The sequence below is a fragment of the Emydura macquarii genome, unplaced genomic scaffold (assembly GCF_026122565.2).
Source record: "Emydura macquarii macquarii isolate MOO-44397 ecotype Brisbane River unplaced genomic scaffold, CSIRO-AGI_Emac_v2 contig_968, whole genome shotgun sequence".
Classification (NCBI taxonomy): domain Eukaryota; kingdom Metazoa; phylum Chordata; order Testudines; family Chelidae; genus Emydura; species Emydura macquarii.
In genome coordinates, this window is record NW_027131105.1 from 7,752,017 (window position 1) to 7,779,531 (window position 27,515).

Genomic DNA, 27,515 nt, shown 5'->3' on the forward strand with positions numbered 1-27,515 from the left:
GGGGGAGCCATCTGGGCTAGGGATAGCTGCTGGAGGGGAAGGATTCTCCGCACCAGTTGGTTCCCCTCTCAGCTCAACCTCTTGAAGGCTCCATCTGGGTCAACTTCATGAATATTCACAAGCCTACTTACCAACATGTGCATGCCTTCTATTGTCCCACATATTCTGCCCTTCCCTGTCCCCAGCTGGGCTAAAGGCCCAACAGCCGGGCCAGCTAGGGATGGGGGTTGGGCACCTGCCCCCCAGGGATTCCCATTCTGACCCCCTAGCTTGGTGGCCAAGATCAGGAGAGCCCCACTGCACTGTGGGGCAACGGGGAGTAACTGAAGGAGCTGGAGAGGAGGCAGCGAGAGGGTCTCTGTTGCCATGGAGAGTTTTTCCCCTCCTCAACCCCCCTGACTCTCAGCCTGCTGCTGCTACCCCAGCCCTGGGCCCTGGGTTCCTCGCCCACAGTCTCTTCCCCCTCCTTCGAATTCGAGAGGCACCCGCGGAGCTTTGGTTTGGGCAGCGCTGCTGGGGTTGTTGGTCTTTCTGGCCGCTAGGTGGGGCTGGAGAGCCCCCAAGGAGGCGCTCTAACCCTGGCGGCGCTCTAACCCTGGCGGTCCCGCCCGCTCTCTATGTTTTCTAGCCTCAAGTGGGCGGTGCTAAGAGCAGCTGGGGGCCCGGCGGCGGCAAAAGAATCGCGCCCGACTCAGGGGGTCGCGGCAGCGGCGTGCGCCCCCTCCCGGCTAAGGGGGGGCGGGACGTCTCGTGCATGCCGCAGCTGTAGGGTTAGCAGGACCCCCGGGGTCGCGGGGGACGATCGTCACCCCACGGCCAGAGCCCCCGACATTACAGTGGCTCTGAGCGGGGGCCCCCCAGCCGGCCCCCCATCCCCTCCCCGGGCCGGATCGGAGCCTGTGCCCCCACCCCCGAGGGGAAGCCCCTCCCGGTCCCAGCCCGGCCTAGGCTCTCTCTGCTCCGTCCCCCGGCTGCAGGGGGCGGCCCTGGCGGAGATGGCGGCGGCCCCGCAGCGGCTGGGGCGGAAGAAGCCGGTGCCCGCCTGCCCCAACCCCCTCTTCGTGCAGTGGCTGACGGAGTGGAGGGATGAGGCCGCTGAGAAGGGCAAGAAGACCCAGTTCGTGTATCAGAGGGTGAGCTTGCCCCTCCCCCCCAAGAACCCAGGAGTCCTGGCTCCCAGCCCCCTGTTCTAACCACTGCACCTCATTCCTCTTCCCTCCCGAGCTGGGAACAGAACCCAGGAGTCCTGGTGCCCGGACCCCTGTTCTAACCACTGCACCTCATTCCTCTTCCCTCCCGAGCTGGGAACAGAACCCAGGAGTCCTGGCGCCCAGCCCCCCGCTTTAACCACTAGACCGCATTCCCCTGCCAGAGCTGGGATAGAACCCAGGAGTCCTGGTTTAACATTGTGAGGTGTGTGTGTGGCCTGCAGGCTCCCCATGTCAATGTCTCCTTCCCCTCAGGCCCTGGGCTCCCTTCGGCGGTACCCGCTGCCCTTGCACAGCGGGCGTGAGGCCGCAATTCTGCAGCATTTTGGGGATGGGATCTGCCGGAGGCTGGATGAGCGGCTGGAGAGGCATCATGCTGAGCAGGGTATGTGGAGAGCACCAGGACTGGGATGTCAGGGCTCAGGGAGTCCCAGGATGGCATGATGTGAGGCGGCTGAGTGGGAAGCCCCACAGGGGCATAAACACATAGGGGTGCACAGGGCTCCTGGGTAGGGGGTTCAGCTAGGTTTAGAGATCCTTAGCAACTGTGAGACCTAAAAGCAAGTGGCAGTGGTTTATTATCATAGGGTCTCTCCTAGGGAGTGGGGGGATATTGTCTCCCCCTCCCTCCCATCACGCCCCTCCTTGAGCCCAGCAAGTGAGCATGGTTGCTTCCAGCAAGGAGCTGCTGCTGCCCTCAGGTCTTGTCCCAGCTGCAGGGTGGGGGGACTAGGTGGCTGAGGGAGGCAGGGAATGAGAGACAGCTCCTGTCCTCTCTAGGGGCACAGGCTCTGATCCAGGCCCAGGGCAGGGGAACTGGCTGGTTGGGGAGTTCCCTATCTTATTTCTGTTTGAACTCTAGGTGCAGATGCCCCCTTTGAAGCCGTGGGAGGGGCCAACCCCATCATGGGAAGACAAGAGAGTGATACCCCCAGCACAGAGCACCACTCCTCCAACAACTCCTCTGCCTCACAGACCGCACATGAGGACCTGGAGCCTCTCCCCACAGTGAGAGCACTGTCTCTGGCAGAAGGGCAGGAGCCAGGACTCCTGTGATCTATCCCTGGCTGTGGGAAGGGAGTGGGGTCTAGTGGTTAGAGAAGGGGGCAGTGTGGCGTCAGAAATCCTGGGTTCTATCCCTGGTTCTGATTCTCTGAGATGCTAGGTAAGTCCCTTTGCCTCATTTTCCCTCTGGGGTAGGGCAGATTTGTGTGGGTTGCAGGGATAGGTATGGGTTTGGGAAGATGTCAGGGGCAGTGATGGGGTTAGAGACCTTACTGATTCTCACTTCTCTTTCTAGAGGAAGCACCGTGCCCCCCGGGGATATGTCCCAGCCCCACGCTCCGGGGGCTACGCTGTGCTGCTATCCCTCTACAAGGACAGCATGGTAAGCCTGGAATCATGGGTTCCATCCCCAGCTCTGGAAAGGGAGTGGGGGTGGCTATTGGTTTGAGCAGGGGGCTGGGAGCCAGGACTCCTGGGTTATATTCTTTGCCCTGGAGGGGAGTGGGGTTTGGAGGCTGGCCTCTGACATTTTCTCCCCAGTGCTGATTCCTCCTGCTTCCCCTTACAGAGCCCACACAGCCGGGGGTTCCTGACGAAGCCTGAGCTGCAGCGGGCGGCTCAGCCGCTCTGTGACAAATCCTTCACCCTGGTGAGTGAGAGCTGCCTTGGAAAATCCCCTGGCCCGCCAGTCCCTTTCAGTGCATGCACCATCAAACACTCGTCGTGAGATTCTAGCGTTCATGACAGGCACCTCTGACTAGGGGAGTGTTAGGACTTGAGAAGCCATCACTCCTGACCCAGGGATGTGAGCCCATCATCCCATCCCCTCAACCTTCCCTACCCCTTCTCGCCCTCTTCCGTTCTAAGCTCTGCTGGGGCTCAGGGAGGTCCCAGCCAGCAGTCACATGGGGTGTCCGTTTCTTGCAGAGCGACCCTGGAAATAGGTACACAGCTTGGGCATCAGTGGGCACCTTGATCCGCAAAGAGCTGGTGCTGAAAACCAACGTCCCAGCCAGGTAGGGGATGCTGTGCTGTAAGAGGCATGGTTCAGGGCTCGGCAGGGGCATTCTGATACGAAGGGGAGCTGGGCTTAGGAGGGGGTGCCATGTTGCAAGGAATGGGGGGCTCAGGAGGGAGTAGTGTGCTGCTGGCAGTAGTGGCATGCCCTGGCCTTTACACCTTCCCCTGGTAATAACCCCAGGCCCCATGGGCCCACACCTTCCCCAAGGACAGCCTGGCAGCCTTAGTGACTCTGGGGCAGGGCCTGTTCCTCACTGTGGGTCTCCGCTTAGCTTGCTGTAGAGATCAAAACTCCGCAGAAACTTTTCCTTCCTAGGGAGTGACGCAACCAGGGAGGACCTGCAGCGAGGCAGGGCAGCCTGACCGAGAGATAGATTAGTCACCTGGGATCCAGCATCACAGGGTCCTCAGGCTGGCCTGGGAAAGCCATACTTAAGAGTCCATGTTGGTAGCAGCCACAGCTTTGCTATGCCCTGGTTCTCTGAGCTCCGCCTTCGGTCTCTGTCCGTACGGGTGTCCTGTCGGTTCATAGCAGCAATCTTCAGACCAGCTCCTGGACAGCTCATTCCTTTGTTCCGGCTGCGGGGTCCCAGATGAGGAGCCATCCAGAGCGCTGTGTCTGGCTTGCCCTTTCGATACAGCTCTGTGCTGAGGGCTTCTGGGGAGCGAATTGGGGTACAAATCTCCAGGCATCACTTGCCATCCCAGTGAAGGAGTGGGCCCGTTTCTAGGTTTTGGGAGCAGGCCAGTCCTTAACAGCCTCCCCCTTCGCAGGTTCTGGCCTTCTGCAGCTGCTCTCCGCCTCGTGTCCCAGATAAGCCCCTCGGCCATCCCCACGCTGCACTTTTCCACCTTTAAGGGGGTCAAGTATCCACCTAACCTAGGCCATGTGCTCTTCCCAGATCTCACCCCCTCCCCCCCCCCCCCCCCGACGCCGCCCAAAGACTCACCCGCTGCTCTTGTATCTAATCACAGGAAGCTCAGAGAGCTCAGATCCTGCAGCCCCAACAACCTCCTGCCTGCAGCGCCTGCCCCTAGCTCCCCCTTCTCTGGGGAGGGCTCAGCCCCAGCCAGCCTCAGGCAGGGCCCCCTGCCTCAAATCGTCTCCATTGGCCTGAGTTGCTGAAAATGGCCAGAACCTCCCCAGAGAGCTCAGCTCCTCCCTTCTATAACCTTCCACCCCTCTGTCAGGTGACTCCCGTCAGCTGCAACAGTGATCCCAGCCGGCCAGGTGACCTCATGGCCCAGGCCGCCTCTGCCCTGCTGTCTTGGAATGGGGGGGACAGGACAGTCTGTTGTCTAGAGCGACTCCATTGCGGTGGTCGGGCATGTCAGGTCGATGATGCTCCTTGTCACCCCTTTGCCACCGGCCTTCGGAGTCTCAGCCCGCCAGCAGGCGAACAGGGCGGCCAGCAGGCGAAAGGCTGTGCCTGCAAATGGAGCGTCTCGCGTGGGAAGGAGACAGGCAGCGAGTCCCTGATCCCGCTCTGAGCGCCTAGATTGAACCCACACGTTCCCCAGATCCTCACAGAGGCTCAATAGGGGGCAGGGCAAGATGGGGTGGGGGTTCAGCAGAGGGTGTTGTGCTGCCTGGAGCAGGGAGGGGGGCAGGGATTCAGTAGGTTGGGGACACGGCAGGGGGTCCTGCTCTGCAGGGGGCAGAACAAGGGTTCAGTGCGGGCAGCATAGGGGACTTGGTCAGTACACCTGCCCTTTGTTCCTGCAGGTACTCTCTGACACCGCAGGGGTTGGCGCTAGCCCAGAAGCTCGTGGCTGTGGAGCAGGCTATGATTTCAGGGGGTCGAGTCCCAGAATCTGAGACACCCCAGAGCACAGAGCCAATGGATCCTGCTGGGGGAGAGAAACTGAGCCCGGAGCGCCAGCTGTGAGTGCCAGCGCCTGACAGCCTGTGTGAGGTGGGGTGTACCCCTGGGGAGGGGGCAGGGCTGGAAGCCAGGACTCCTGAGTTCTGCAGCACTCTGGCAGGGGGGTCTAGCTGGTTAGAGTGGGGTGCTGGGAGTCAGAACTGCTGGGTTCTGTTCCTGGCTTTGGGAGGGGAGTAGGGTCTCGGTGGTTGAAGCCATAGCTCCTGTGCCTTGAGGCTGGCTGTTCTAGAGCGTAACTATGACCCAGCCAAGGGCAGCATTAACCCTTTCTTTGCTGATAGCTGGGAGCTTCTGCTACAGCATTACCCAGCACTGTGCTCTCTATGGGGGTGGGATATTGGGGGGCTGGGACAGGACTCTTCCACCCTTCCTGCCCCCTCTCCACAGTTCTGCTCTCACTGCTGTCTCCCACACTTTGCTGCAGGCTTGACAGCGTCCTAGGACGCCAGGAGGGGGCAGCGGGTGGCTCTGAGGGGCAGAGGCCCCCCAACCCTGAATTCATGTTGAGACCTGGCCTGTTTGACATCATCCTGTGTGTGGATTTCATCGAGACCATGGGGTGCGTTGGGGGCCCTGAACTTCTGGGCTTCTGGTGGGAGAGAGTTGGGGGAAGGGGGCATTAGGGTGTCCTGAGCAGGGAGGTTTATTGGGAGGGGGTGCCAGGCAGTCTGGACTCTCGGGGGCAAGATGAGGGTGGGGAGGTCATTCAGGGTGTCAGGGAGGGTTGCGGGGTGTCATGGCAGGGGCTCCTCAGCAGGCCTCAGGCTCAGCCCATCTCTCCTCCCAGTGGCCCGGGGGCCCGGAAGCAGGACCTGCTGGCCGAGCTGCAGCGGAACGCGGTGCCCTTCGACGTGCGCAAGCTCCATGTGGGGGACTTCATGTGGGTCGCCCGGGAGAGGGTCCAGCCCTGCCCAGGTAGGAGCCCCCAGGCCAGCGGGGAGGGAGAGCACCTCAGGTGTGACTGTCGCTGCCTGGGCCCCCCTGCCTCCCACATCCCCGTGGGGCACTAACCCTAACCCCCCACATGCAGACACACCCTGGCTGTAGGGATACTGGGGGGTGTCCCTGGCTCCCACTCCAGGTGGCTGGTGAAATTATGGGGGGCAGAGCCTAACGGCATCCCAGATTGCCTCATTCTGGCCAAGGGTGGCCTGGGGGTGGTGTCCTGTTCTCTCCCGCCTCTTCCATCTGAGCCCCATCTCCCCCCAGGGCAGCTACACCCCCCCCCAGCGCGGGAGCTGGCCCTGGACTACGTGGTGGAGCGGAAGCGAATGGCTGACCTGTGCGGGAGCATCATCGACGGGCGCTTCCGTGAGCAGAAGGTGTGGGGGGGAGCTGGGGGCGGCATGGGAGTTCTCTGGGGGAAGTCAGCCAGGGTGGGCTAACCCCCCCTCTATCCCCAGTTCCGTCTGCGTCGCTGCGGCCTGCGCCACCCCATCTACCTACTGGAGGACTCGGGCTCGGCCCAGCACCTGAGCCTGCCTGAGAGCACCCTGCAGCAGGCAGCCACCAGCACCCAGGTATGGACCTCTGCCCAGCACCCTTTCCCCAGGACGTCCTGCTACAGCATGGCCCTCTTCACATACACATACAGCACCCGAGCCTCCCAGAGCGCGCCCTGCCTCAGGCCCCCACCGCCGTCCTTCTGGGGACTCCCCTGACCCAGCACCCAGATCCAGGGCCCCTCCCTGGGTCAGCTGCTCCCAGCAACTGCGCAGGTTAAGGCCAGCAAATTTCCGAACCTCAAGGAGGCTGTGAACCCAGGTGCCCTATCTCCTCCCGCCCGGCCCCCTCTCTAGGCTCCCTCCCCCCCCCCCCCCGCCTCCACTCCCTGATGCTCTCCTCCCCCCCAACCAGGTAGTGGATGGCTTCTTCGTCAAACGCACTCATGACTTGCGGGAATCTGTTGCCTATCTGACCATCATGACACGCCACCTGAGCCGGCTGTATGGGGTGAGCCGAGGCTGTGGGTTGGAAGTGAGGGGCACTGGCAGAGCTGGGGGGAAGGGAGCCCAGGGCTGGGCTAGCAGGGGGCTGCAGGTCAAGCATGAGGGGCACCAGCAAGAAGTAGGGGCCAGTTGGTGAGATTTATGAGGTTCCCCTTTCTTTTTCCTCCCCAGAGCAAGACCCTGGTGAGCTGCACCAAGGAAGAGTCTCAGGGCCGCTCCCCCTTTCAGCCCTACAGCGACTGCTGCACCCTCATGACCTTCCAAGAGTTCAATGAGGGAGCTGTCAAAAACAAGGTGAGACTGGGCAGCGTGGCCATAGCCCCAGGGAGGGAATGGGTCGTGGCCCTTTCCCCTCCAGGGGGTGCGGGCTGTAATCCGGCCCCAGGGCAGGGCTGGCTCCAGGAGCTGGGATGGCTTTGTCCCTTCCTGTTACAACCCAGGATCCTACCCTAGGCTGGGTTACTGGAATACCCCCCGGCTCTGCCCCCCTTTCTCTCTGCCTCCCTAGGCCCAGACCGTGCGCGAGGTGTTTGCTCGGCAGCTCATGCAGGTCAGTGGAGTGAGCGGGGAGAAAGCGGCCGCCATCTTGGAGAGATACAGCACACCAGCCAGGTACAGGGCCTGCATGCCTGGGTCTGGCCCCAGCTCTGGGAGAGGGGTGTGGTGGGTTAGAGCACGGGAAGGGCTGGGCTCCTTTCCTAGTGACTGTTTGTCCTTCCAAGTGCCTGTCTTGTTCCATGCCTCAGTTTCTCCTGCTCTACAAAGGTTGAGGGGGGTGGGAGCCCCGAGTCCCTGCCTCCCTCACTCTCCGTCTCCACCCATCAGCCTGCTGGCCGCCTACTCTGCCTGCCCTGATCCCAAGAGCCGGGACAAGCTGCTGAGCACCATCAAGTGTGGCAAACTGCAGAGGTGAGTGTGAGCAACGTGCTGCCCCTTAGGCCGGACCCACGGCCCCTTGCTAACCTAGTCCTGGGCTCCCCCTCAACACAGCTCTGCCAGTGTCCCTCAAGCCTGACCCACAGCCCCCGATAGCCCAGCCCTGAGTTCCCCCTTACCACAGCTGTGCCAGTGCCCCTCACTCCCAACCCGCAGTCCAGCTGATCCATTCAATCCAGGGATCAATCAAACCTCCCTCTGTGTTCGAAAGCTTATTTAGGATTTTTGAATTATGTGCTGGCTTTGAGGCCAGGGATATTTTAGGCCCTGGAGAGCCGAGGGGGCAGGGAGCCAGGGCTGTGAATTAGTCACTGTTTCTATGCCTCAGTTTCTGGCTGATGGTCAGAGGGTGGGGCCCCCTTCTGTGCCCCTCCCAGAGCCCTAACACCCCCTTGTGCTTCCTCCTCCAGGAACCTGGGCCCAGCCCTGAGCAGGACGCTCTCCCAGCTGTACTGCAGCCCTGGCCCTCTCTCCTGAGCCGGGGGACTCCCGCCTGTCCTGCCGCCAGAGACCCCAGCGTCCACAGGCACTGCTCTGGGGCCTGGTGGCCCAGCTGGGGACTGTGGGGGGTGCTGTGGTCCTTCAACAGCGAGCCAGCTCCCTCCAGCAGGTGTGGGGGGGGAGACCCCAGCTTCTCTCTCCCGGGGGAGAGCGCATGCCCAGGTGGCCTGGTGGCCCTGCAGGGAGGGGGCCCATGGAAGGACTGGTTGGGGCTTTTGGCCCCGGGCTTTGTTTTAACAAATCTTTGTATTTTCCTTGTTCCAATAAAGTTGGTGGCTCCTTTGTTCCCACTGGGATTTTCCTTCCCCCGCGGGGGAAGTCAGGCCCCCATGGGGGATCCCACTGTTGCATTACCACGGCAAGGGGGCCCAGATGCCGGGTTCACGCCCCATCATCTGGGCCGGGAAGTTAATGAGCAGGAATGAACGCTGGCTCAGTTTTACCTTGTCCCATAGCTGAGCTTCTAGTGCTGGCCGTGAGGGGAGAGCACCCCCCCCTTGCTCCACACTGGGAAGGGAGAGCGCCCCCCCATCCTGCTCCACCTTTCAAACACAGCTGCTTGTGCTTTGCACGGCCAATTATTATTTCACACTCACCCTTGTGCCTGTTGCTGCACAAACCCTGGATCCAGCTTCCCCCCTGACTCGTCCTGCTCTGGTGCTGGTAGCAGAACCAGAACCTCCAACTCAACCAGCTTTGCCTTGCTCTGGGTTTGGTCTTGGTGTTTTTTACTGAAATTTTCCTTTTTTCAACCAGAAAGTGGAAGCGGAACAGTTGGCCGACCCTGCGCTCCCTTTCTGAGCAGGACCCCGGCTCGGGGGCTCCAACCAGGGAGGGGCAGGCTGGGGTCATGCTGGAGGGAGGAGAGATTTGGGCCCAGCTGCATGTCAGTTTCCAGTGTTGGCGGCTGGAGTCCCGCACCCCACTGGCGTCCCTCCAGAGCCAGCGAGCCAAAGCTGGCTCCCAAGTATGGGTCCGGCTGCCCCGTCCCTTTGGGTCTGATGCCAACCTGCAGGGGCAGAAAACAACCACATTGGGGCCTGGGATCCTGCTTCGTGCTGCTTCAGCCCCTAGGGCAAGGGGGAGGAAGGGTGTGTTACAGTGTCGTGTGTCTCCCCCTTCACCCCCGCTGCATGGTTGGAGTGGGCCAGCTCCGCCCGTGCTGGGATTCCTGGCTTTTACAGCCAGACAGGAGCCATCTGAGCCCACCCCACGACACAGCTGAGTGAGATTGAGTGCACAGAGGGGCAAATTATTCCCCATCTGCCCCGTGGGTTTGTACACCTCCCCCCAGAGCAGCTGGCACTGGCCAGAGCCAGGACAGGGGTAAACGGCCCTCAGCTTCGCTCCTTTCTCATGTGCTGGAGCAAGTCCAGCACCCAGCCCATGTCTGGTAGTCGAGCTAGAGAGAGATGGCCCAGCTGGGTTGGAAGGGCAGCCCCTGCGTGGTGCTGAGTTTCTTCCCACCCTCCAGGTCAGTTGTTCCAAGGGCAAATCCCTCTCCCTGTTAAACATCCACCCCTCAGTTCCAGGCTGCGTGTGGGGCTTTGGCTTGGCTGGGGCTTTGTCTGCGGGAGGGAGGGGCAGAGAGACCAGGACCTCGCCCCCTCAGGACCGGCTCTGGGACAAACTCGCCTGACAGGGCTCCCTGACTCTCAGGGTTTCCAGCTGGGATCGTTCTCACAGCTCCTCTCGAACGGGGAGTGCCCCAGTGCTGGGTGCAGTCTTTCTGGGGCTGAGGGGGCAGGGAGCAGAGATAATGGGGCCCCCCCTTTTCCCTTCAGGGAGCCCCCCATTTCTGGTCAGGGACCCCCCCCGACTCACCACCCCTCCGTGGAGTAGCCCTGTCTTACCCAGGCTGGGGCACTAGAAGGAGTAGGCTCCCACGAAGATGGTGAGGCGCAGCACCGAGCTGGAGCGGTAACTCATGAGCGAGTTCATAGTCACCATCTCCAGGTCCAGCACGTACTCTCGGGGCCCCGTGATGGGCCGGGCCAGAACCAGCATCGCGCTGATGTTGTTGATTTGCTGCCAGGAGAGCAGATGGGTTAGTGCAAACCTGCAGGGGGCGCTGTCTCCCATCCAGCCCCGAGTGGGGGAGGGGCTGAGGGGGGGAAGGGGACATGGGGCTTTTCCCATCCAGGGGGCGCTGGCACAGAGAAAATCCTGTTTCAGTGTTACTAAAGCAGTGCCTGCACCCCTTGTTGCTGACCCAAATAAAGCTGCCGGCCCAGCGAGAGCAGCTGAAACTGCTGCCTACCCTATGGGCAGGGAGCAGCAGGGGCCACTGGTTTTCTGCTGATCCTATTTTCTGATCCCCTCCCAAGCACAGACGTTTCAGCTCTGGTGGGCCTAGTCCTTGCCCTGACATTGTGGTGCTGTCTGGCTGCAGCCCCCCTCTTCCATGCCACAGCAGATGTGCTGGAACAGAAGCGGGCAACAGAACAAGGCCTGATTTTTAAAAAGGTTTTGAGGCACCTAACTCCACTTGAAATCAAGGGCTGTTAGGCATCTAGCGACCTTTAAAAATCCTGCCCTGCCCATCGGGTGCGCCATCCATCAGAGTAGCTCCAAGCACCATATGGGCTGCAGAGAATTCCCTCTGGGCCAAGGAGGCAAAGGAAAAGGGGGCTCAGGGCAGGCACTGCCTGCTGCCTTGATCCATCCTGCATCCCTGCCAGTTCCTACTCACCTGCCTGTGTCCTCGGGCCCCCTCTCCCCCGCACACCAGTAATAACTAGGTGGGCATCCATAGCTTCTGCTGGCCAAGCACATTGCTTCCACCAGGGCTCCTGGCATCCCTCTATCCCCCCACAGCTCCCTGGGTGCCACCCTTCCCCACCTCTGGTTCAGGGATTCCCTGCAACCTTCCCCATCCATGCCAGGGGCTCTGTCTGCCCCTTGCGCTCCCCCCTTTACTCTCCCCAAGCGTGAAACAGCTTCTCCCTCTTTGGTTAGCTGGGTTTCTGACTAATGCAGGAAGTCTTGCCTTCAGGGAAGCACCCACTGGCTATAAGCAATTCAGAACATCCCGCCCTCATGGAGTTAGATCGTGCCTACTGGCTGGGTCTCTGACTAACCCAGGAAATCCCACCCTTGGGGAAGTGGGACATGCCCCTTGCTTGGCACTATGAACAACCCAGAGAGTCCTGCATTCTGGGTAGCAACCCCCACCCATTGGTTATTTGGCAAATCTAGGAAGTCCCGCCTTCTGCAGGTGATCTGTCCTGTCCAGAGCCCCCCTCCCCCCCAACTGCTCAGGGTCCCCACTCACCCGGATATAGAACTCCCCCTGCTCATTGCCAGAGCGGATCTGGAAGGCGTTGTAGGCACCGGGGTAGACGCTAGTGGCCTGGATCTGGAAAACGTCGGAGGGGACAGTCCGGTCAGCCGTGATGCTCATGTACCGGTGCACGATGGACGAGGGCTGCTCCCGGCACAGAGGGTTCGTGGTAGGGCACAGACAGCGGCTGGAGGGGAGGGACAAAGTTAGTGCGGGGACAGGACTCCCGGGTCTCTGACTTACCGGCTGCATAGAATTTGGTATTTTGGCAGAACCCTCACCGCCCAGCTACTGGAAAATGTGGCATTAGCAGGCCCAGCAGTGGGGCCAGTACTGATTGCAAGGGGAGCGGGCCCCCTACTGAGCCCTCTGGCCCTGCAGCACGGTGCCGCCTAGTGCCATCCAGCTCAGCTCTGACTACGACGCAAGGACCACTCAGCCTGGCGTTTCCTTACCTGTCTTCACCCGAATCCCACCCGCCAAGGACAACCCCGCTTAGCCCCACCCCAACACGCCACCCGGACTCACTTGTCAGACACCTGCACGTAGGGCTCCAGGCAGCGGTTCTTCTCCACGCAACGATAGCCCCCATGGAAATTGATGCAGCTCTGGGCCTCAGTGCATTGGTGGGTGCCTGTCTCACACTCGTTAATGTCTGCGATGGGGAGAGACTGGGGTAACTGGAGTCAGCAAGCGGGCACTGCCCAGACCCCAACCACGATCAGGAGTCCCCTCTGGGCTGGGTACCGCACTGGACAACCTCAAGATCAAGATCAGAGTTCCCCCTGTGCCAGACACTGCACAGACACGCAGTGACAATCTCTGCCCCAAAGAGCCACAGTCTGAACAGACAAGGGGCAGGAGGGGGAAACAGGTACCGGGAGAGGAAGGGACTTTTCCAAGGTGAGTAGCAAAGCCTGGATTAGAACCCAAGAGTCCTGAGTCTCTGCCCGTTCCTAGCCAATAGATTCCCTACCACTGGAGGCAGGATGCTCTGGGGATACCGAGAGTTGGTCCCCCAACAGGCAGATCATGGCCTCTCCTGGGATGGCTGGCATACAGAAGGGAAAACCCCACAATGCATTTCACACAGCTCTGCCGGCAGCCCACAACTCCCCCCCCCCCACCTTCCCCAACCAAACAAACACAAGGGCTCTAGTTGGGGTTCTGGGATTTGTTTAGGGTAGCAGGGGCTACTCAGGGCTGGGGTCAGCTTGGGTGGGTGAACTGTCGTGGGGAGGGAGTAGCTTTGTGGTGGAAGCTCCCCCGCCCCAGTGCTGGGGGCTGGGAAACAATGGTACCTTGGCAGAGGCGGGTGCCCAGAAGCTGGTAGCCTTGGGGGCAATCACAGGAGAATCTCCCTGGCTCATTGATGCACTGGAACTGGCACAGGTAGCTGGAGTAGCTGCACTCATCAATATCTGGGGGGCGGGAAGTAGGGTGAGAGACAGCCGGCTTCCGCTACCTCCTAGTCCATTCTTCCCCTGCCCCAGGAACCACAGGATCAGCTTCACTAGAGATTCCCCCTTACCATCCCATAGTCAATGGGAACCAAGTCGGGGGAGGAGCTAAGAAGGTCCACAAGGCAAGGGAATGGGGAAATGGGAGGAGCAAAGCAAAGTGGTGGGGTTAAAAGGGACTCTGGGAAGGGAACATAGGAAAGTGGGAGGAGCAAAACAGTGGGAGGAGCTAGAACTGGAGACTAGAGGGGGAGGAATTGCGAGCTGGGAAGGGTTAAGGGAAATGGGAAGGGTTAGAACTGGGTAGTTGATATACAATAATATGGGACTAGAAATGGGAGGAGCTAAGAACAGAGGAGGGGCTACAACTATGGGAGGGGATAGGCCTGGGGCATGCTAAACCAGGGAAGGGCTAAGGACTGGGGCCAGGCTCCACCACCTACCATTGCAGGTGAAGCCGTCGCGGTCAAGCTCGTAGCCCTGATTGCAGCGGCAGATGAAGGTGCCGTAGGTGTTGAAACAGCGCTGCCCGCACGGTGCCCCCATCTCACACTCATTCACATCTGCGAGGAAAGCACAAGGTGAGACCCCGACGTGCCCAGCACTGGGATGCGACTGCTTCTGGGTGGGGCATGGTGGGATATAAATGTTCAAAATGCCACTAAGTGATGCAAAAGGGAACAGGAATAGAACTGACGAGTCCTGAGTCCCTGCCCCCTCCTGCTCTAACCACTAGACACCACTCCCCTCCCAGAGCTGGGATAGAACCCAGGAGTCGTGGCTCCCAGCCCCCATTGTCTCTGGCAGGGCGGGTTCCTTACCCATGCAGGAGCGGTTGTTGCTGGCCAGCTGGAAGCCCGGCTCACACTGGCAGGAGAAGGAGCCTGGGTAGTTGACGCAGCGATGCTGGCAGTACCGGTACCGGCACTCGTCGATGTCTGCCACACAGAAGAGAAGGGGTTAAACTCACATCCTCCGCCCCAGCCCTGCTGAGCCCCTGCCCCGCTCCCTGCAGCAGAGCGCCCCTGGTGCCCACTCACCCACGCACTCGGAGCCAATCTTGCGGTAGCCATCAGGGCACTTGCAGTGGAAGGCACCAGCCGTATTGATGCACTCCTGGCTGGGCTGGCAGTCATGCAGCTCGTACTCACACTCGTCCACGTCTGCAGGGGGCAGCACAGGGACGTGTGGGGTTAATGGCAGGAGACATTCCCCGAGCTGAGGATCAGACCCAAGGGGTGTCCTGGGCAGAAGATCTCTCTGCCCCATAGAATCACCTGCCTCTGCCTGGGGGGAAGTAACTCCCTAGCCCCCAGTGATACCAATCACCTTCCCCTCAATTGGCCATGTTCCCCCTACACATCTGAGGCTTTTCCCTTGCTCCTCCCCTCAGCCATGCCCCCTGCCCATCTTCTCCACCATCCTTTCCCCCCCCCCTTCTGGCCATGCCCCTCTTTCCCCGCAACCATACCCTGTGTACTCACCCAGGCAGGAGCCATGCCCATCAGGCTCATAGCCCTGGGGGCAGGCGTTGTGGCGGGAGGCGGTGAGCGAGGGCTGGGGGGGCCGGGGTCGAGGGGCATTGGGGGGCGCGGGGCCCTCCGAGTGCACGTCATTGATGACGGAGGCTGAGCGTGGCAGGCACAGGTACCCGCCATAGTGATTGATGCATTTCATCTCCCCCTTGCAGGCCTCGGGGATGGTCTCGCACTCGTTCACATCTGGGGGCAGGTGCAGTGTCAGAACCCAGGAGTCCAAGCCCTTCCCCCCCAACAACCCGCTAGACCCCACTCCTCTCCCAGAGTGGGAGTGGAACCCAGGCATCCTGGCTCTCAGCCCCCCAGCTCTAACCATTCCCCACATTGTCACGCCTCCTACCTTTGCAGTGCTGTGTGTCTGAGTCCCACTGGTATCCATCTGTGCATTCCTAGGGATGGCAGAGGGAGGGGGTTATGGTTGGGGGTCCGCAGGAAGTGGGTGAAGAAAACAAAGGGGTCAACCAACTCACCCCCTGTGAACCTGCAGGATCCTATTGCCCTTGAAAGCACTAATGGACCTTGCGGGGTCAGGAGAGGAACCCAAACCCAGGTGTCTGGGGCCAGCTCAGGGTAAGCAGGCAGCTAAGGGAAAACGGATCAGGCCCTGCACAGACCGCACCTGGGAGCAGGGACACACACACACACAGAGCAGGTCGCATCCCATAATAATGGTGGGGAGGGGAAAAGAGGAATAGGGGGCACACAAAACCCCTGGTGGGAGGAGAAATTGGGGGGGGGTTGTAGGGAACCTCTGAAATAGAGTGGAGGGGAGCGTGGCACCCAGGCAGCTGGGTGGGAGGAGTGGAGGGATGCAAGGAGCCCGGGTGGATGTGCTGCGCTCGGCTGAGAACAGTTATGGAGTGAGTGACTGCTAGTTAAGCAGACAGTGCGAGTGCCTGTTTGTGAGCGGTGGGGCTGTGCAGCCCAGTTTGTTAGTCCAGGGTCTCTCATGGGCACGAAGGATGGGAGTCCCTCCATTATATTGGAGTTTTGCTGAGGCATCCCTGTAAACACAGCACCCACACCCCACCCCAGAGGCAGCTGCATCTCAGTGCCAAGTGAGGGACCCAGATATAAACAGCCCACATGCCACACCCCAAGGGGGCATGCAGGGTGGGAGGCGCTGGCACATTCTTACTGTGTAGGTGTCAGGTTCCTCCAGCTCCTGTGAAAGTGCCGCGCCTACCAGCGCTGCCAGCAGCAGGCAGGAGACGGGCCACATGGTCCTGCTAGGAGTAAGGCAGGGTTAGCATCACCCGCCCAGTCCTGCCAGTGCAACTCAGGCCAGACCCACAACTCCCTCTTCCCCCCAGACAGGTAATCAGAAACCCCTCTCAACTGGATCTGACCCATGAGCCCATTTGGCCTGACATCTCCACTCCCCGCGATGCACCAAGCCAATTATAGCCCTTCCCTGGCTATTAATAGTCACCCACCCAACTCCCAGAACTTTCAAAACCCAAAGCCCCTCAGCCCAGCCAGTTTGTGGGAGGAGGGGATCCCAGAGCAGCTATCCACTAAGCAGAGCTGTGGGGAGCAGGGACATCCCAAGGCTGGGCATGAGCATTGTAGTGTGGTAGGGGACGGGGGATTGGTGGCAGTGGTGGGATCAGGGGGAACCTTAGGGGACTGAGGGGAGCAAAGTGGAGATCCCCAAAGTGCATAGCAGGAAGCATGTGTGGATGGTTCGGATACACAGCCTGGGGGGCGGCAGGAGTCTTCTCACTGATCCAGCAGTGTCAATATTTATGTCTGGTGGCTGGGTCTACGCTATAATTAGCCTCTGGGGCCTGGAGCCCTGTGGCCCTGCCCAGCCAGCCAGCCAGGGAGCCTGTGCAAGGGAACATGGTCCTGCACAAGAGGCATGTGTAATTGACATCTCCCCACTCCCATAGCCCCTCCAGCCCCCGCTCTCTGGCTGTTGCCCCAAGGCCTGGTATTGTAGGGAAGGGAGGCAGCAGACTGGAGCTGTGGGTCTCTTCCTACTCCCCATCCCCTCTTCCCTACCCCAAAACTCGGTCCTCCTGCTAATGGAAGAAGGTGGGGGGAGGGAAGAGCCCTGTCTGCCTCCTGCACAAGCCCTGATTGGCTGCTCTTCCCCAGGAGGTGGGGCAGTGGGGAGGGCAGCCAATCAAAGCAGGATCTCCCAAAGGGCAGGATCTCCTGAGTCTTGTGTGCAGCAGGGGCATTTCTAAGAGAGCTGGACACGTTTGGGGGGAGGGGGGATCAGGGATAGACCCTGGCAGTAGGGGAGTCAGGCCGGGATGCAGTGGGGGACAAAGGGGGATCCCAGCAGTGGGGGTGGTGGGAGGCGTGGGCAGTGCAGGCTGGGGTAGGGATCCCGGCAGCAAGGGAAGTGGGCAGCCTGGTGAGCGCAGACTGGGGGTGGGGAGGAAATCGGGGATTGATCCCAGCAGTGGGAAAGGCAGGCAGCTTGGGGAATGCTGGCTGGGGGAGGGGGATCCTGGCAGGGGGGAGGTGGGTGGTGTGGGCAGCAGGGGTGGGCTGGGGGGAATTGGGGAGGGATCCCAGCAGGGGGAGGGCAGATGGTTTGGAGAGCACAGGCCGGGGGTGGGATCCCAGCAGCTGGGGAGGTGGGCAGTGTGGGGAATGTAGACTGGGGAAGAGATCAGAGAGGGATCCCAGCCGTGGTGGAGACAGACAGTAGGGGGATCACAGGCCAGGGGAGGGGAATTGGGGAGAGGTCCTGACACCGTGGGAGGTGGGTCCCATGGGAAATACAGACGGGGGCAGGGATCGGGCAGGAATCTCCACACCAAGGGAGGCAGGTGCAGTGGGGAGTGCTAGCCAGGAGGTAGAAGAATTGGGGAGGGATCCCAGCAGAGGGAGGACAGAGGGCATGGGGAGCGCAGGCCACAGGAGGTATCCCGGCAGGAGCCTGGTGGGAGGGAGTCAGGCAGTGTGGGGGTGGGCCAGGTGGGGAGGCAGGTCGGGGGTGAGCAGTTAGGGGGTGATGCAGGCGAAAGGGGACTGTCTAAACTTTGATCCAGCCAATCAAGAATCTTAATTACCCCCCACCCGCCTCTGAGCTGGCTCCGTTAGGGTTAATCCCCCCCCCCCCGCCTTTTGGGGTCAGTGGGTCACAAATAGCTTGTTTGGGGGCCGCCTCAGGGAGGAGGTTGATGCGGGCTCCCGCTCGACCTGCACCGATCCCAGCCCGTCCCATTAGCCCCTCATCACCGCCAATGGGCCCGGGGGCTGGGGACTTCTGGGAGTCTCGGGGGAGGGAGGGGGTGCCGGTGCCACGGATACAAAAGGGGTTTCCAGGCGCAGGGCGGGTGTTTTCCTGCTTTTAAGGATAAGGCCACCCGGGATCCCCCCACTGACCCTTGCACGGCCGATCCCCACTTACCGTCCGGACTTGGCCCCAGCCCCCCGTGCTCAGGCCGGGGGGGTCCGGTCCGCGCCCCCGGACAGGACGGTCTGCCCCGATCCCCCACGGCCCGGCGGGCGCACACGGAGCTGGCGCTGGCGGCCGAGGCTCCCTGGGAGAGGACGCGCTGGCTCCCCCCGGCCTGGCCCAGCCCAGCCCCCCTGCCCCGAATTCCTGGCCCGGGGCCAGCGGGACCCGCCCCGCACCTGGATCCACTTACAGCCGGCGCCGCGCGCCCCGGGCCGGCCAGCTGCGAGACCGCGCCCCCTGCCCCAGCTCCCCAACCGCTCCACCCCCTGCCCCACTCTCCCAATCCCGCCCCCAGCCCCCCAACCGCTCCACCCCACCCCCAATCCCTCCCTGCCCCAGCCTCCCATCCAGCCCCTCACCCACCCCATCAGCCCCAGCACCTAGACCCCCAACCACCCCCTCCTACAACCATCCCATCACCCCACACCCCTCTGCCCCTGCTCCGTCCCCTTTTGCCCTCCTGATACTCAATCACCCCATCAACCCCACCCTCTCCAGCCCCCTCCCATCCACCGCATCCCCACCTCTATTCCTCTCCCCACACACCCTCCACCCCATCATCCCCTCCCCCTCCCTCCACCACACACGCCTGCCCCTCCCTTTGAAACCCCTGTCTCCACACCCCCTCTGCCACCCTCTCCCCTCTCCTGTTGTCCGTGCATTCAGCTCTGTCCATCCCCCATGGAACCCCCCCACTCATCTGCACCCGTCCCCCCCTTCCTGTCCATCTCCCTCCCCACCTCACCTCCACCCCACCCCAGGAATGGGAGTGGGGTGTTAATCCTGGGAGCACCTGGGTGCACATATGGGCCCATTTGCCCCTCTCTAAACACAGCCTCCCCCCACATGCCCCACCTCAACAGAGGATGGTGGTTCTGTGTCAGTGCATGCGCTCCTGGCCACTCAGTGGCCCCCCCTAGTGGGTCAGGTCCTGTGTCCTCCCCACCCCCTGCAGTCACCAGTGCCCTTTGCTCATTTACACAAGTGGCTAGTGAGTTCATGGAGACTGCAAGTAGAGGAGCAAGAGCCCAGAGCCCCCCACCCTAGGGGCAGATGCCCCAGTAGTCTCCCCCAATGGTAACAGCAGACACGTTCAAAGGAGAAATGCAACACCATTTTTAACCCTTAGAGTGGTTAACCCTTGGAACAAACAGCGAAGGGATGCGGTGGATTTGCATCTCTCAGCGTCTCCAGATCCAGCCTGGCGGTCTTTCGGGAAGATGCTTCAGTCCAGCAAAAGCACTGGGTCTCAGTGCAGGGGTTCCGGGGGGGCATTCTCTGGTCGCTGCCACACAGACATAGTTGATCTCATGGTCACTTCTGGCCTTAAATTCTATGGATCCGTGTTGGACACAAACACCAGGGCGGATCCCATGCATGAGATTGTGGTTTCTCTCTTGATGGAACTTCACACCTGTTCTGCAGGGCCCTGGCTCCCAACCCTCCCCCTGTTCTAACCCACTAGACCCCTTCCTCTCCCAGAGCTGGAATAGAGCCCAGGAGTCCTAGCTCCCAGCCCTCCCTCTGCTCTAAGCCACTAGACCCCCTCCCCTCTCCTAGCTGGGATAGAACCCAGGAAGCCTATGTGGAGTCTGGGAGGGGGGGCAGGGCAGGGGTATGGTGTGGTGCCCCCAGGGACTCACTCAGGAATGGGGAAGCACAGACAGAGCATCCTCCCAGGGAGGGGATTAGCTACAGGGAGGCTCTGTTGTCCTGCCTGAGCTGGCACTGGGCCCATGTACAGGGCTGTCTGGAGAACAGAGACACGTGGCAGGCAAGGGGAAATGGGAGTCAGGACTGCTGGGTTTTATCCCACACAAACCTCCCCCAACATGTATCCCCCACCCCAGGATGCTCGTTCAAGAGTTTGGCTCTTAATTTCCTATTTAGAGTATGTTATGTTAAGTAGAATCAGCAACACAACTCTGCCAGCATCCCTCAGTCCTGCCCTGCAGCCCCCTGCTATCCCAGCCCTGGGCTCCCCCCGAGCTGTGTGCACAGATGTAGCAGGGTGCAGTTCAAGATCCCACTTGGTTTGTTCAGCTTCAGGCTCTGTGTTTCTCCCTAGGCCCTGGGTAGATCTGAGGGAGCCTTCCCACACCTGGCACAGTCTCCCCAGAGCCCTGGGAATCTCAGAGATGAGTCATGGAAGGAGTCAAATTGGGACCATGAGGAAATAGCAACTCCTGGAAATGGCCCTGCCCCAGACTCCCATGGACGTCGAAAGATGGGGAAGTAGATGCTGGCCCGGCCCCGTAGCTCCAATCCAGGGGGTGCTGGTGGTGGGGATACCAGGCTAGGCTCAGGGTTTGAACTACCACTAACAAAAACTCAAATTCAACAATTGGTTCTTCCATTTATTTTCCAAAACGAGCTAAAACCCCAAAGATGGAGAAAGGGAATCTTGGGGAGGGGGCGGAGGGGGAGAGAGGTAGCGCCCGGCCCTGAGAACTGCCTGGGGGAGACAGCGTGAGTGTGTGTGTGTAGGGGGGGAAAATCACATCAGGGCTCCCAAGATGCAGCCCAGGTAAACAGAACTGGGGCAGCAGGATCAAGCAGAAGGAGCAGCGGTAGAGCCAGGTATTTAAAACAGTCAGGGCTCTCCCTGCTTGTCAGTCGTGGTACATCTTGAGCAGGCAGGATTTGATGGTGCTCATGTACCGATCCCAGAGCGCCTGGTGCCTGCAGGTAAAGAACTGGGATGTCAGACAACGGCACCGAGGCGTCCACCACTGGGGTGGGGCATGGAGGCTGTTTATACAGGGAACCCTCGCCTGGAGCTGAGATGCAGCCACCTCTGGGGTGGGGAACAGAGGCTGTTTACACAGGGATCCGTCACCTGGTGCTAAGATGCAGCTGCCTCTGGGATAGGGTGTAGAGGCTGTTTATACAAGGATCCCTCACCCGGTGTTGAGATGCAGCCAGCTCCAGGGTGTGGCTGCTGGTTAATAGCTGCCACGAACGCGGCTCAAGAGCTTAGGACAGGAAGTGAATGCAGACGGAGAGTCTGTGTGGAGTGATTTTGGTGGTGGCCCCCACGGCCCTGGTGGGTGGCACTTACCGGAAGGCGTCCAACGTGCGAGCTGACGTCGTGTACTGCGTCAGGAAGAGACGAACGTCATTCAAGCTCCACTTATCCGACTTGCAGGGCTCAATGAACTGGGGAGAAGAGGGAAAATGGGTCAGAGACAGCCTGGTTCCTGGGGGGGGGCCAGCACCCCATAACCTCACTCTCATCCCCAGCTTGCTAGGGATTGGGACTGGCTGGTTCAGGGGAGCAGAGAAATGAGATCTGGGGCCTTTCCCTTCTAGATGCCGTCTTCAAGTCTATAATTCCCTATGTGGGTCAAGTTACTGGGTCTCAGCCCAGTTCCCAAGGGGCCGGAGTCCCCAGTATAACCCCCCTCTCCTCCTGGGCACTAACCAACTTCTCACACCACCAGCATGGAAGCTGTGGGGTGATCAGGCCATGAATCAAATCTCCCTCCCCCTCATTTTCTCTGGAAGCGTGTTTTGGGGGCTGGTTTTCGGGGAGGTTCTCCCTGACTAGGGGTGCCCAGGAGCCCCAAGCCAGCCCAAATTCACCTCACCCACAGGCATTAAATCCTAGAGGTGTTGAATATGAGAAGACTATGTGTGTGGGAGGAGGAGATGGGTTGGTATATATGGGGCAGTGTATGTGGGGGGTGCACGTTGGGGGATGGATGTGGGGGTACCATTTCCACCAGGTCAGTGAAGCCCCCTTTGTCTTGGTGTGGGGGCCGTGACCACTGGGCATGTAGGAATGGGATGGGGGGAGGCGTGGGGGTGCACATGCGGGACTGGTACCTTTTCCACGAGGTCTATGAAGAAGTCACGCACATCTTTGGTGTGGATCAGCTTGGAGGCCATATTGATCAGTGCCCGAGACAGGTTCTGTGGGGCCAAGACAGGTCACCAGAGAGTCACCGAGCCCCCCCCCCACCTCAGGGATCTGAGTAGTTACAACCAGTCCCCCCCTCAGGAGAAGGGACTCACCAGTCGCTCAGTGAGTTGGTGACAGAGCAGGGGATAGAACCCAGGAGTCCTGCCTCCCAGTTCCAAGCTGGGAGAGGGGCAGGAGCCGAGGGTGGAGATGGCTCCTGGGGACACCCGAGAATGAGAGGAGGATGGATCTGAGGGGAGGGTGTCCGTGGCCCCAACACCCCCCAGGCATTCAAAGCTCAGAAGGCTAGTGGCACTGGCTGGGGCCAGACAACCTGGCTCAGACACTGCCCCCTGGTGAGCACCTCAGACATGGCAGGTGCAGATGGAGGTGAAGGATGCAGGGGGTCCAGGGCATGAGGCTGTGGCACCAGACAAGCCTGACACGGAGCTGATTGCAGAGGCCATGGGCTGAAGCCCTTCACTGGCACACGGGGAACCCAGGTGATCAGGTAATGTAAGAGAAACGCATTGATAGGTGGTGCCAACAGGGGGCAGGAGCACCCAGAGGCCTGGCCATTGAAGGGGACTCCTTGGACCTGGGAGGGGGAATCCCTCCTTCCACACCCCCATTACACCCCCCTGGCCCCAGGACACACCTTGAAGTTGGCTTCCATCTCGTTGTACACTGAGATCTTCCCACGCAGTGATGTGCACACCAGGCTGCAGAGGGACAGAGAGGTCATGCCCATCGGACACCTCCCGCTGCCAGCTCTCCCCAGGCTTGGATATGGACAGAACAGACACCCCCAAAAATGCTGCTTTTCTCAGCTCCACCCCATACACTACAGTGCAGGCCACATGGAGAAGAGAACCCAGGAGTTCTGGTTTCCAGCCCCCCCTCCCCCCACTCTAACCCACTAGACCCCACTCCCCTCCCAGCCCTACCCACATCAGGCCTGTACCTCCTATGCAGATCAAGCATGTCCTTATCAGCAATCAGCACCTTTAGCTCCTTGAGTTCCTGCAGGAATTCCTTATCCAGATCCACGTCCATGTCGTCCACATTGGAGTCTGGGGGAGCAGGTGGACAATGGGAGAAAGCTTTGGGGTGCAGGGGTTGTTTATACAGGGATTCCTAACCCAGCTATCAGATGCAGACATCTCTGGAGTGGGCCATGGGGACTGTTTACACAGAGATGGGAATAAGTCTGGGACCACAGTGGGTAGCTCCCAGTTCTAGGGGAAGTCCAGCTGGTGTATTCCCCACAGCACAACCCTGCAGAACCAAGCTGAGCTACGTGTGATGTTGCCTGTCTCCTCCCCGGTGGAGTAAAGCAGGTCCCAATAGCACCAACCGTTGGTTTTTAATCATTGTGCCAGGAGCGGTACAGGCGCAGCTCTCCAGGGGCTATGATTTGCCCCATCTCCTCCCAAGTAGGGGGTCCCCAGTCTCACCCACGGCTCCCAGTGTCCAGTTCTGGATCATCTGCTCGGCACAGTAAGCGAAATCCTCAAAGGTCAGGAACTGCAGCTTCTTCTTCCCCGTCTCGAAGCGGCTGTTCGCAAAGAAGACGATGGCAGCGTAGTCCCTGGGGCGGGTAGAAGGGTGTCATACGCTGAGTCAAAACATTCCCCATCTCCCTAACCCCCCACCCCACTCCCTGCAGCACAGCATGGCATTGGGGCCAGCACTGACTGCCAAGGGAAAGCACCTCTTTGTGTTCCCTTTGGACATCTCCCATCCAAGCACTGACCCTGATCTGAAAGAATGGCTCAGAGTAGCTCAGGTCTGTGCTGAGCAGGCCCAGCTGATGGCTCAGGGGCTGCAGACTCAAGCCCAGGGTTCCAGCTCCTGGAGTCACGTGATCATTTCTACCTGAGTATGCAGAGAGCCTGAGCCAATCACTGAGGGGGAGCCCAGGCATCCTAAAGGGATGTTAATTCCCAGTCTCACTGCTCCAGGAATCCCTACCCTGGTAGAGGGCTCTGTGTGGGGTAAGAAAGGTCAAGCCTACCCAGCAGGGACACCCAAGGGCGGAGCTACGTCACGGTATGTCCCAGTGGTACCCCCCAACCTGTTACCTGGCCAGCCGGTCAGAGAGCAGGAAATGCTGCTGGATGTTCTCCACCAGGGACCCCCGCATCTCCTCCACCACCTTAAACACCCGCTTGAAGTTGTCAAACTGAGGAAGGGGAAGGGGGAGTCAGAGCCCCGGTGGAGAAGAACCCCATACCCCATTTCCCGCCACCCTGCGCCAGCCAGTCGCCTCACCCAGGGCCTGATGGAAGCCACTGCCCCAGAGGCTCCTGGGAATCCCCTGGCCAGGCTCCAGATAGGTTTGGTTGTGTAGGACGCTCATGGCAATCCCTAGCCTGTGTCCTGACAGGAACTGCTGCCCCAGAGACTCATGGGAGTCCCTAGTCCATGTTCTGACAGAGGCCACTGCCCTATAGGCTCATGGGAGCTGCTGGCTCAGGGCCTGAGGGGAGCCACTGACCTAGACGCTCATGGGAACCCCTGGCCTGTGACCTGAGAAGGGTCACTGTCCCAGAGGCTCATGAGAGCTGCCAGCTTGAGTCCGATAGTACCTGCTGCCCCAGAGATTCATGGGAGCCCTGGGCTGAGCCGTACCTGGCGCCGGCAGCTCTTGAGGGTGATGCCTGTCTTGGTGCTGACGTCATCCAGGTCCTTCTTGGTGCCCTTGGAGAGCTTCTTGCCGAGCACCTCGCGCACGAAGGCGTCATCGAAGGCGTAGTACCTGCCACCACATGGAGGGGGAGACAGAGGGCACCTCAGACAACCCTATCCCACACACAGCAGATGCCCCCTCTCCGCCCCACTAGTGCTTCAGACACCCCCTACCCCCTGATGTTCAAACTCCCCTATCGCCCCAGTGGAGTCTCAGACATCCTCCCTCTCACCCTGTGCCTCAGACACTCCCCACTCGTTGGAGCCCCAGGGTCACACCCAACCTGGGCCCAGCTTCCCCTCTCCCATTCGGCCATGGGGGGCTTCCTCCTTTCCCAGTCCCCCAGCCTCAGGCCCACTTTCCTCCTCCCTTCCTCCCCCCAACCTTGGACCAAGCTTTCCCCACCCAGCCTCCTGCCTTCCCTCCTGGCTTCTATCTGGCCTCTCCCCACCCTTGGGTCCAGCCCCTTCTTCCCCCCAGCCCTGTGCCCCCCACCTCTCGATGAGCATGGCCTGGCGGGAGGGAGGTATCTGGAAGTGTAGCTGGTGGATGAGCTTGGAAGGGGTGTGCAGCAGGCGCTCCAGCATGTGGAAGGTGCGGTAATGATCCATGGTGTCACTCTGCAGCACATCCACTGTGGCCCCCGTCTGCTCCAGGATCCCACTGTGCAGTCGCAGGCCCACCGCATCATTCACTGTGGGGGAGGGCAAGGGGCTTAGGTCAGCAGGGTCAGTCCCCCACCGCATCACTCACTGACAGGGGGGAAAGGGCTCATAAGTCACATCAGCGCATGGGGGCGGGGCCAGACCCCATCCCTCACCCCCCACTATTGGAGGGGGGGCAGAGGTCAATGGGACAAGCATCTTATCTCCCACCTAGGCACTAGCAAAGCACCAGGGTAAACTGAGGCACAGACACGTTTTGGGGGGGGGGGGGAACACCCAGATTTACTCTTCTCCCAGAGCTGGGGGTAGAACACAGGAGTCCTGACCTCCTGCCACCCCTTGCTCTAACCCACTTAGATCCTACTTCCACTCACAGGCCAGGGACAGAATCCTGGCAACCAGCCCTCGACCCTTCTGTACCTGAGTACCCATCCAGCCAGAGCCGGTACACCTCCTCGTCGATCAGCGTGGTGTTCCCCACGAAGATGTCCAGGTCGTTGGTCATCGCCCACAGCACCAGTTCAGCCGGGCCCAGCCCAGGCTCCACCAGCGAGACCCCAACTCCCTGCTGCCCACTGCTGGCCCCCAGAGAAGAGACAGGGAGTCTGTGGGGAGAAAAAGGGGGAAAGTGGGGTGGGTTTAGCATCATGGGGACCTCTCCATGACACAGTAACTGAGAGCCAGGGAATCCCGCCTCCAGTCCCCCTGCTTTACTAGACCCCTCCCCTCCTAGAGCTGGGGATAGAACCCAGGAGTCCTGGCTCCCAGCCCCACCCTGCTCTAACCACTGGACCCCACTCCCCTGCCAGGGCTGGGGATTGAAGAACCCAGGAGTCCTGGCTCCCAGCCCCCGCCGGGGCACAGAGACGAGACGAACCTGCGCAGCTCTCCCCCGACTGACACTTTCCATATGACCCCGGAGCTGTTTGCTTCCAGGTCGCAGCAGCCGCATCGCAGCACGCGTCACCCTGTACGGGGCGGAGCCAGCTGCGTGTGAGCAAACCAAGCAGCCAGGGGCCAGGACTCCTGGGTTCTTTTCTGCCCCTAGTTCTGGGACTCGGGAGGAGAGGGGGGGACTAGTGGTTAGAGCAGGGGCTGGGAGCCAGGACTCCGATCTGGGTCCGACAGGAGGACGTCCTGGCGCTGCTCCAGCCAATGATTTAATGTGGATTAGGGGAAGGGGGCGTATCTCAGGAGATGGAATTTCGGGGGGGGGGGTCACCGTTCCCCAGAGATCTCTCCCACCCCGTTCCCCGGGCGCCCCTCAGCGTTGCGTCTGGTGTCCCTGGGGTCTCCTTTGTCCTCTGCTGCCGTTACAGGGAGGGTTTGGGGGGCAGAGGAGGAAGTTTTATCCCCCTCAGAGGCTGTGAACAGGATAGATTCCCCGGCTTTCTCTGTAGCAGCTCAGCTGCCACCAGCTGGCAGCTTGCCTTCTGCTGTTTCTAGTCTCTTGCTAGGAGGTGAGATGCAGCCATGTCTGGGGTGGGACTTGTCCATATAGGGATCCGTTGCACTGTGCTGGGGCAGTTCTGAATCCGAAGTGAGAACAGCCCCCACCCCAACTCTCTGCAGAGCTGGATTTTCCTGCCGTCCAATCCCAGCTCTGTTCCTGCCAAGGTTGAGGTCTCCTGGGGAGGGCACAATCTGTAACCCTGAGTGAGGTGCCCTGCGGTCTCTTCTTCCCAGCCCCTTGTCCCCACCTCTCCCCTTCCTGCCTTCTGCCCATGCTCCAGCTTCCCCTCCCTCCCCCACCAAGGCCTCTATTGCTCCCCCACTGCCCACGCTGCCAATGTCCCAGCGGGAACACACAGGCCCTTTGTTCCCACCAGCCCTGGCATTGCAGGAATCTGGATCTATCTGCCAGCTATGGGGTACACCCCAACCCCCCTCCCTGCTAGGGAATGACCTCTGGATTCATGGGTTCAATCCCCAACCTCCCTCCCTGCTAGTGATTGCTCTGTCGTCCCACCCACTCCGGCTGTTGAACCCCTCAGCCCCCTCTCTGCTAGGAACCACTCCTGGGTTCCACCCACCCACCTCCTCC

The 27,515-nt window shown here is 60.6% G+C and overlaps 3 protein-coding genes across 6 annotated transcripts; 1 reads left to right on the forward strand and 2 right to left on the reverse strand.

Moving 5' to 3' along the window:
- The first annotated feature begins 669 nt into the window (after positions 1–669).
- On the forward strand, positions 670–8,793 carry MUS81 (MUS81 structure-specific endonuclease subunit). Of its 2 annotated transcripts, XM_067544090.1 has the most exons (16): positions 670–1,133; positions 1,464–1,593; positions 2,071–2,216; positions 2,509–2,595; positions 2,782–2,862; positions 3,141–3,229; positions 4,960–5,118; positions 5,544–5,678; positions 5,907–6,034; positions 6,329–6,441; positions 6,523–6,639; positions 6,977–7,072; positions 7,240–7,362; positions 7,577–7,680; positions 7,894–7,977; positions 8,415–8,793. In XM_067544090.1, exons 1-16 carry the CDS (start codon positions 996–998, stop codon positions 8,479–8,481), a joined length of 1,797 nt encoding a protein of 598 aa, XP_067400191.1. In that variant the 5' UTR covers positions 670–995; the 3' UTR covers positions 8,482–8,793. The 2 variants fall into 2 exon arrangements, with proteins under 2 accessions (XP_067400191.1, XP_067400190.1); XM_067544089.1 differs by having other exon boundaries at positions 7,577–7,977.
- Positions 7,043–18,382, reverse strand: EFEMP2 (EGF containing fibulin extracellular matrix protein 2). Of its 2 annotated transcripts, none has more exons than XM_067544092.1 (12): positions 18,160–18,382; positions 15,925–16,015; positions 15,127–15,175; positions 14,733–14,969; positions 14,289–14,411; positions 14,070–14,186; positions 13,692–13,811; positions 13,090–13,209; positions 12,317–12,443; positions 11,780–11,975; positions 10,359–10,533; positions 7,043–9,514 (listed from the first exon to the last, which is right to left on the reverse strand). In XM_067544092.1, the coding sequence occupies exons 2-11, from the start codon at positions 16,006–16,008 to the stop codon at positions 10,372–10,374; spliced, it is 1,335 nt and encodes a 444-aa protein (XP_067400193.1). In that variant the 5' UTR covers positions 16,009–16,015; positions 18,160–18,382; the 3' UTR covers positions 7,043–9,514; positions 10,359–10,371. The 2 variants fall into 2 exon arrangements, with proteins under 2 accessions (XP_067400193.1, XP_067400192.1); XM_067544091.1 differs by having other exon boundaries at positions 15,925–16,012; positions 18,160–18,381.
- A 2,171-nt stretch (positions 18,383–20,553) lies between these two features.
- FIBP (FGF1 intracellular binding protein) lies at positions 20,554–26,397 on the reverse strand. Of its 2 annotated transcripts, XM_067544462.1 has the most exons (11): positions 26,349–26,397; positions 25,892–26,076; positions 25,302–25,500; positions 24,749–24,875; positions 24,199–24,299; positions 23,572–23,705; positions 23,079–23,187; positions 22,773–22,836; positions 22,039–22,125; positions 21,272–21,369; positions 20,554–20,892 (listed from the first exon to the last, which is right to left on the reverse strand). In XM_067544462.1, the coding sequence occupies exons 2-11, from the start codon at positions 25,974–25,976 to the stop codon at positions 20,823–20,825; spliced, it is 1,074 nt and encodes a 357-aa protein (XP_067400563.1). In that variant the 5' UTR covers positions 25,977–26,076; positions 26,349–26,397; the 3' UTR covers positions 20,554–20,822. The 2 variants fall into 2 exon arrangements, with proteins under 2 accessions (XP_067400563.1, XP_067400564.1); XM_067544463.1 differs by lacking the exon at positions 26,349–26,397 and having other exon boundaries at positions 25,302–25,558; positions 25,892–26,038.
- Positions 26,398–27,515: the final 1,118 nt, after the last annotated feature.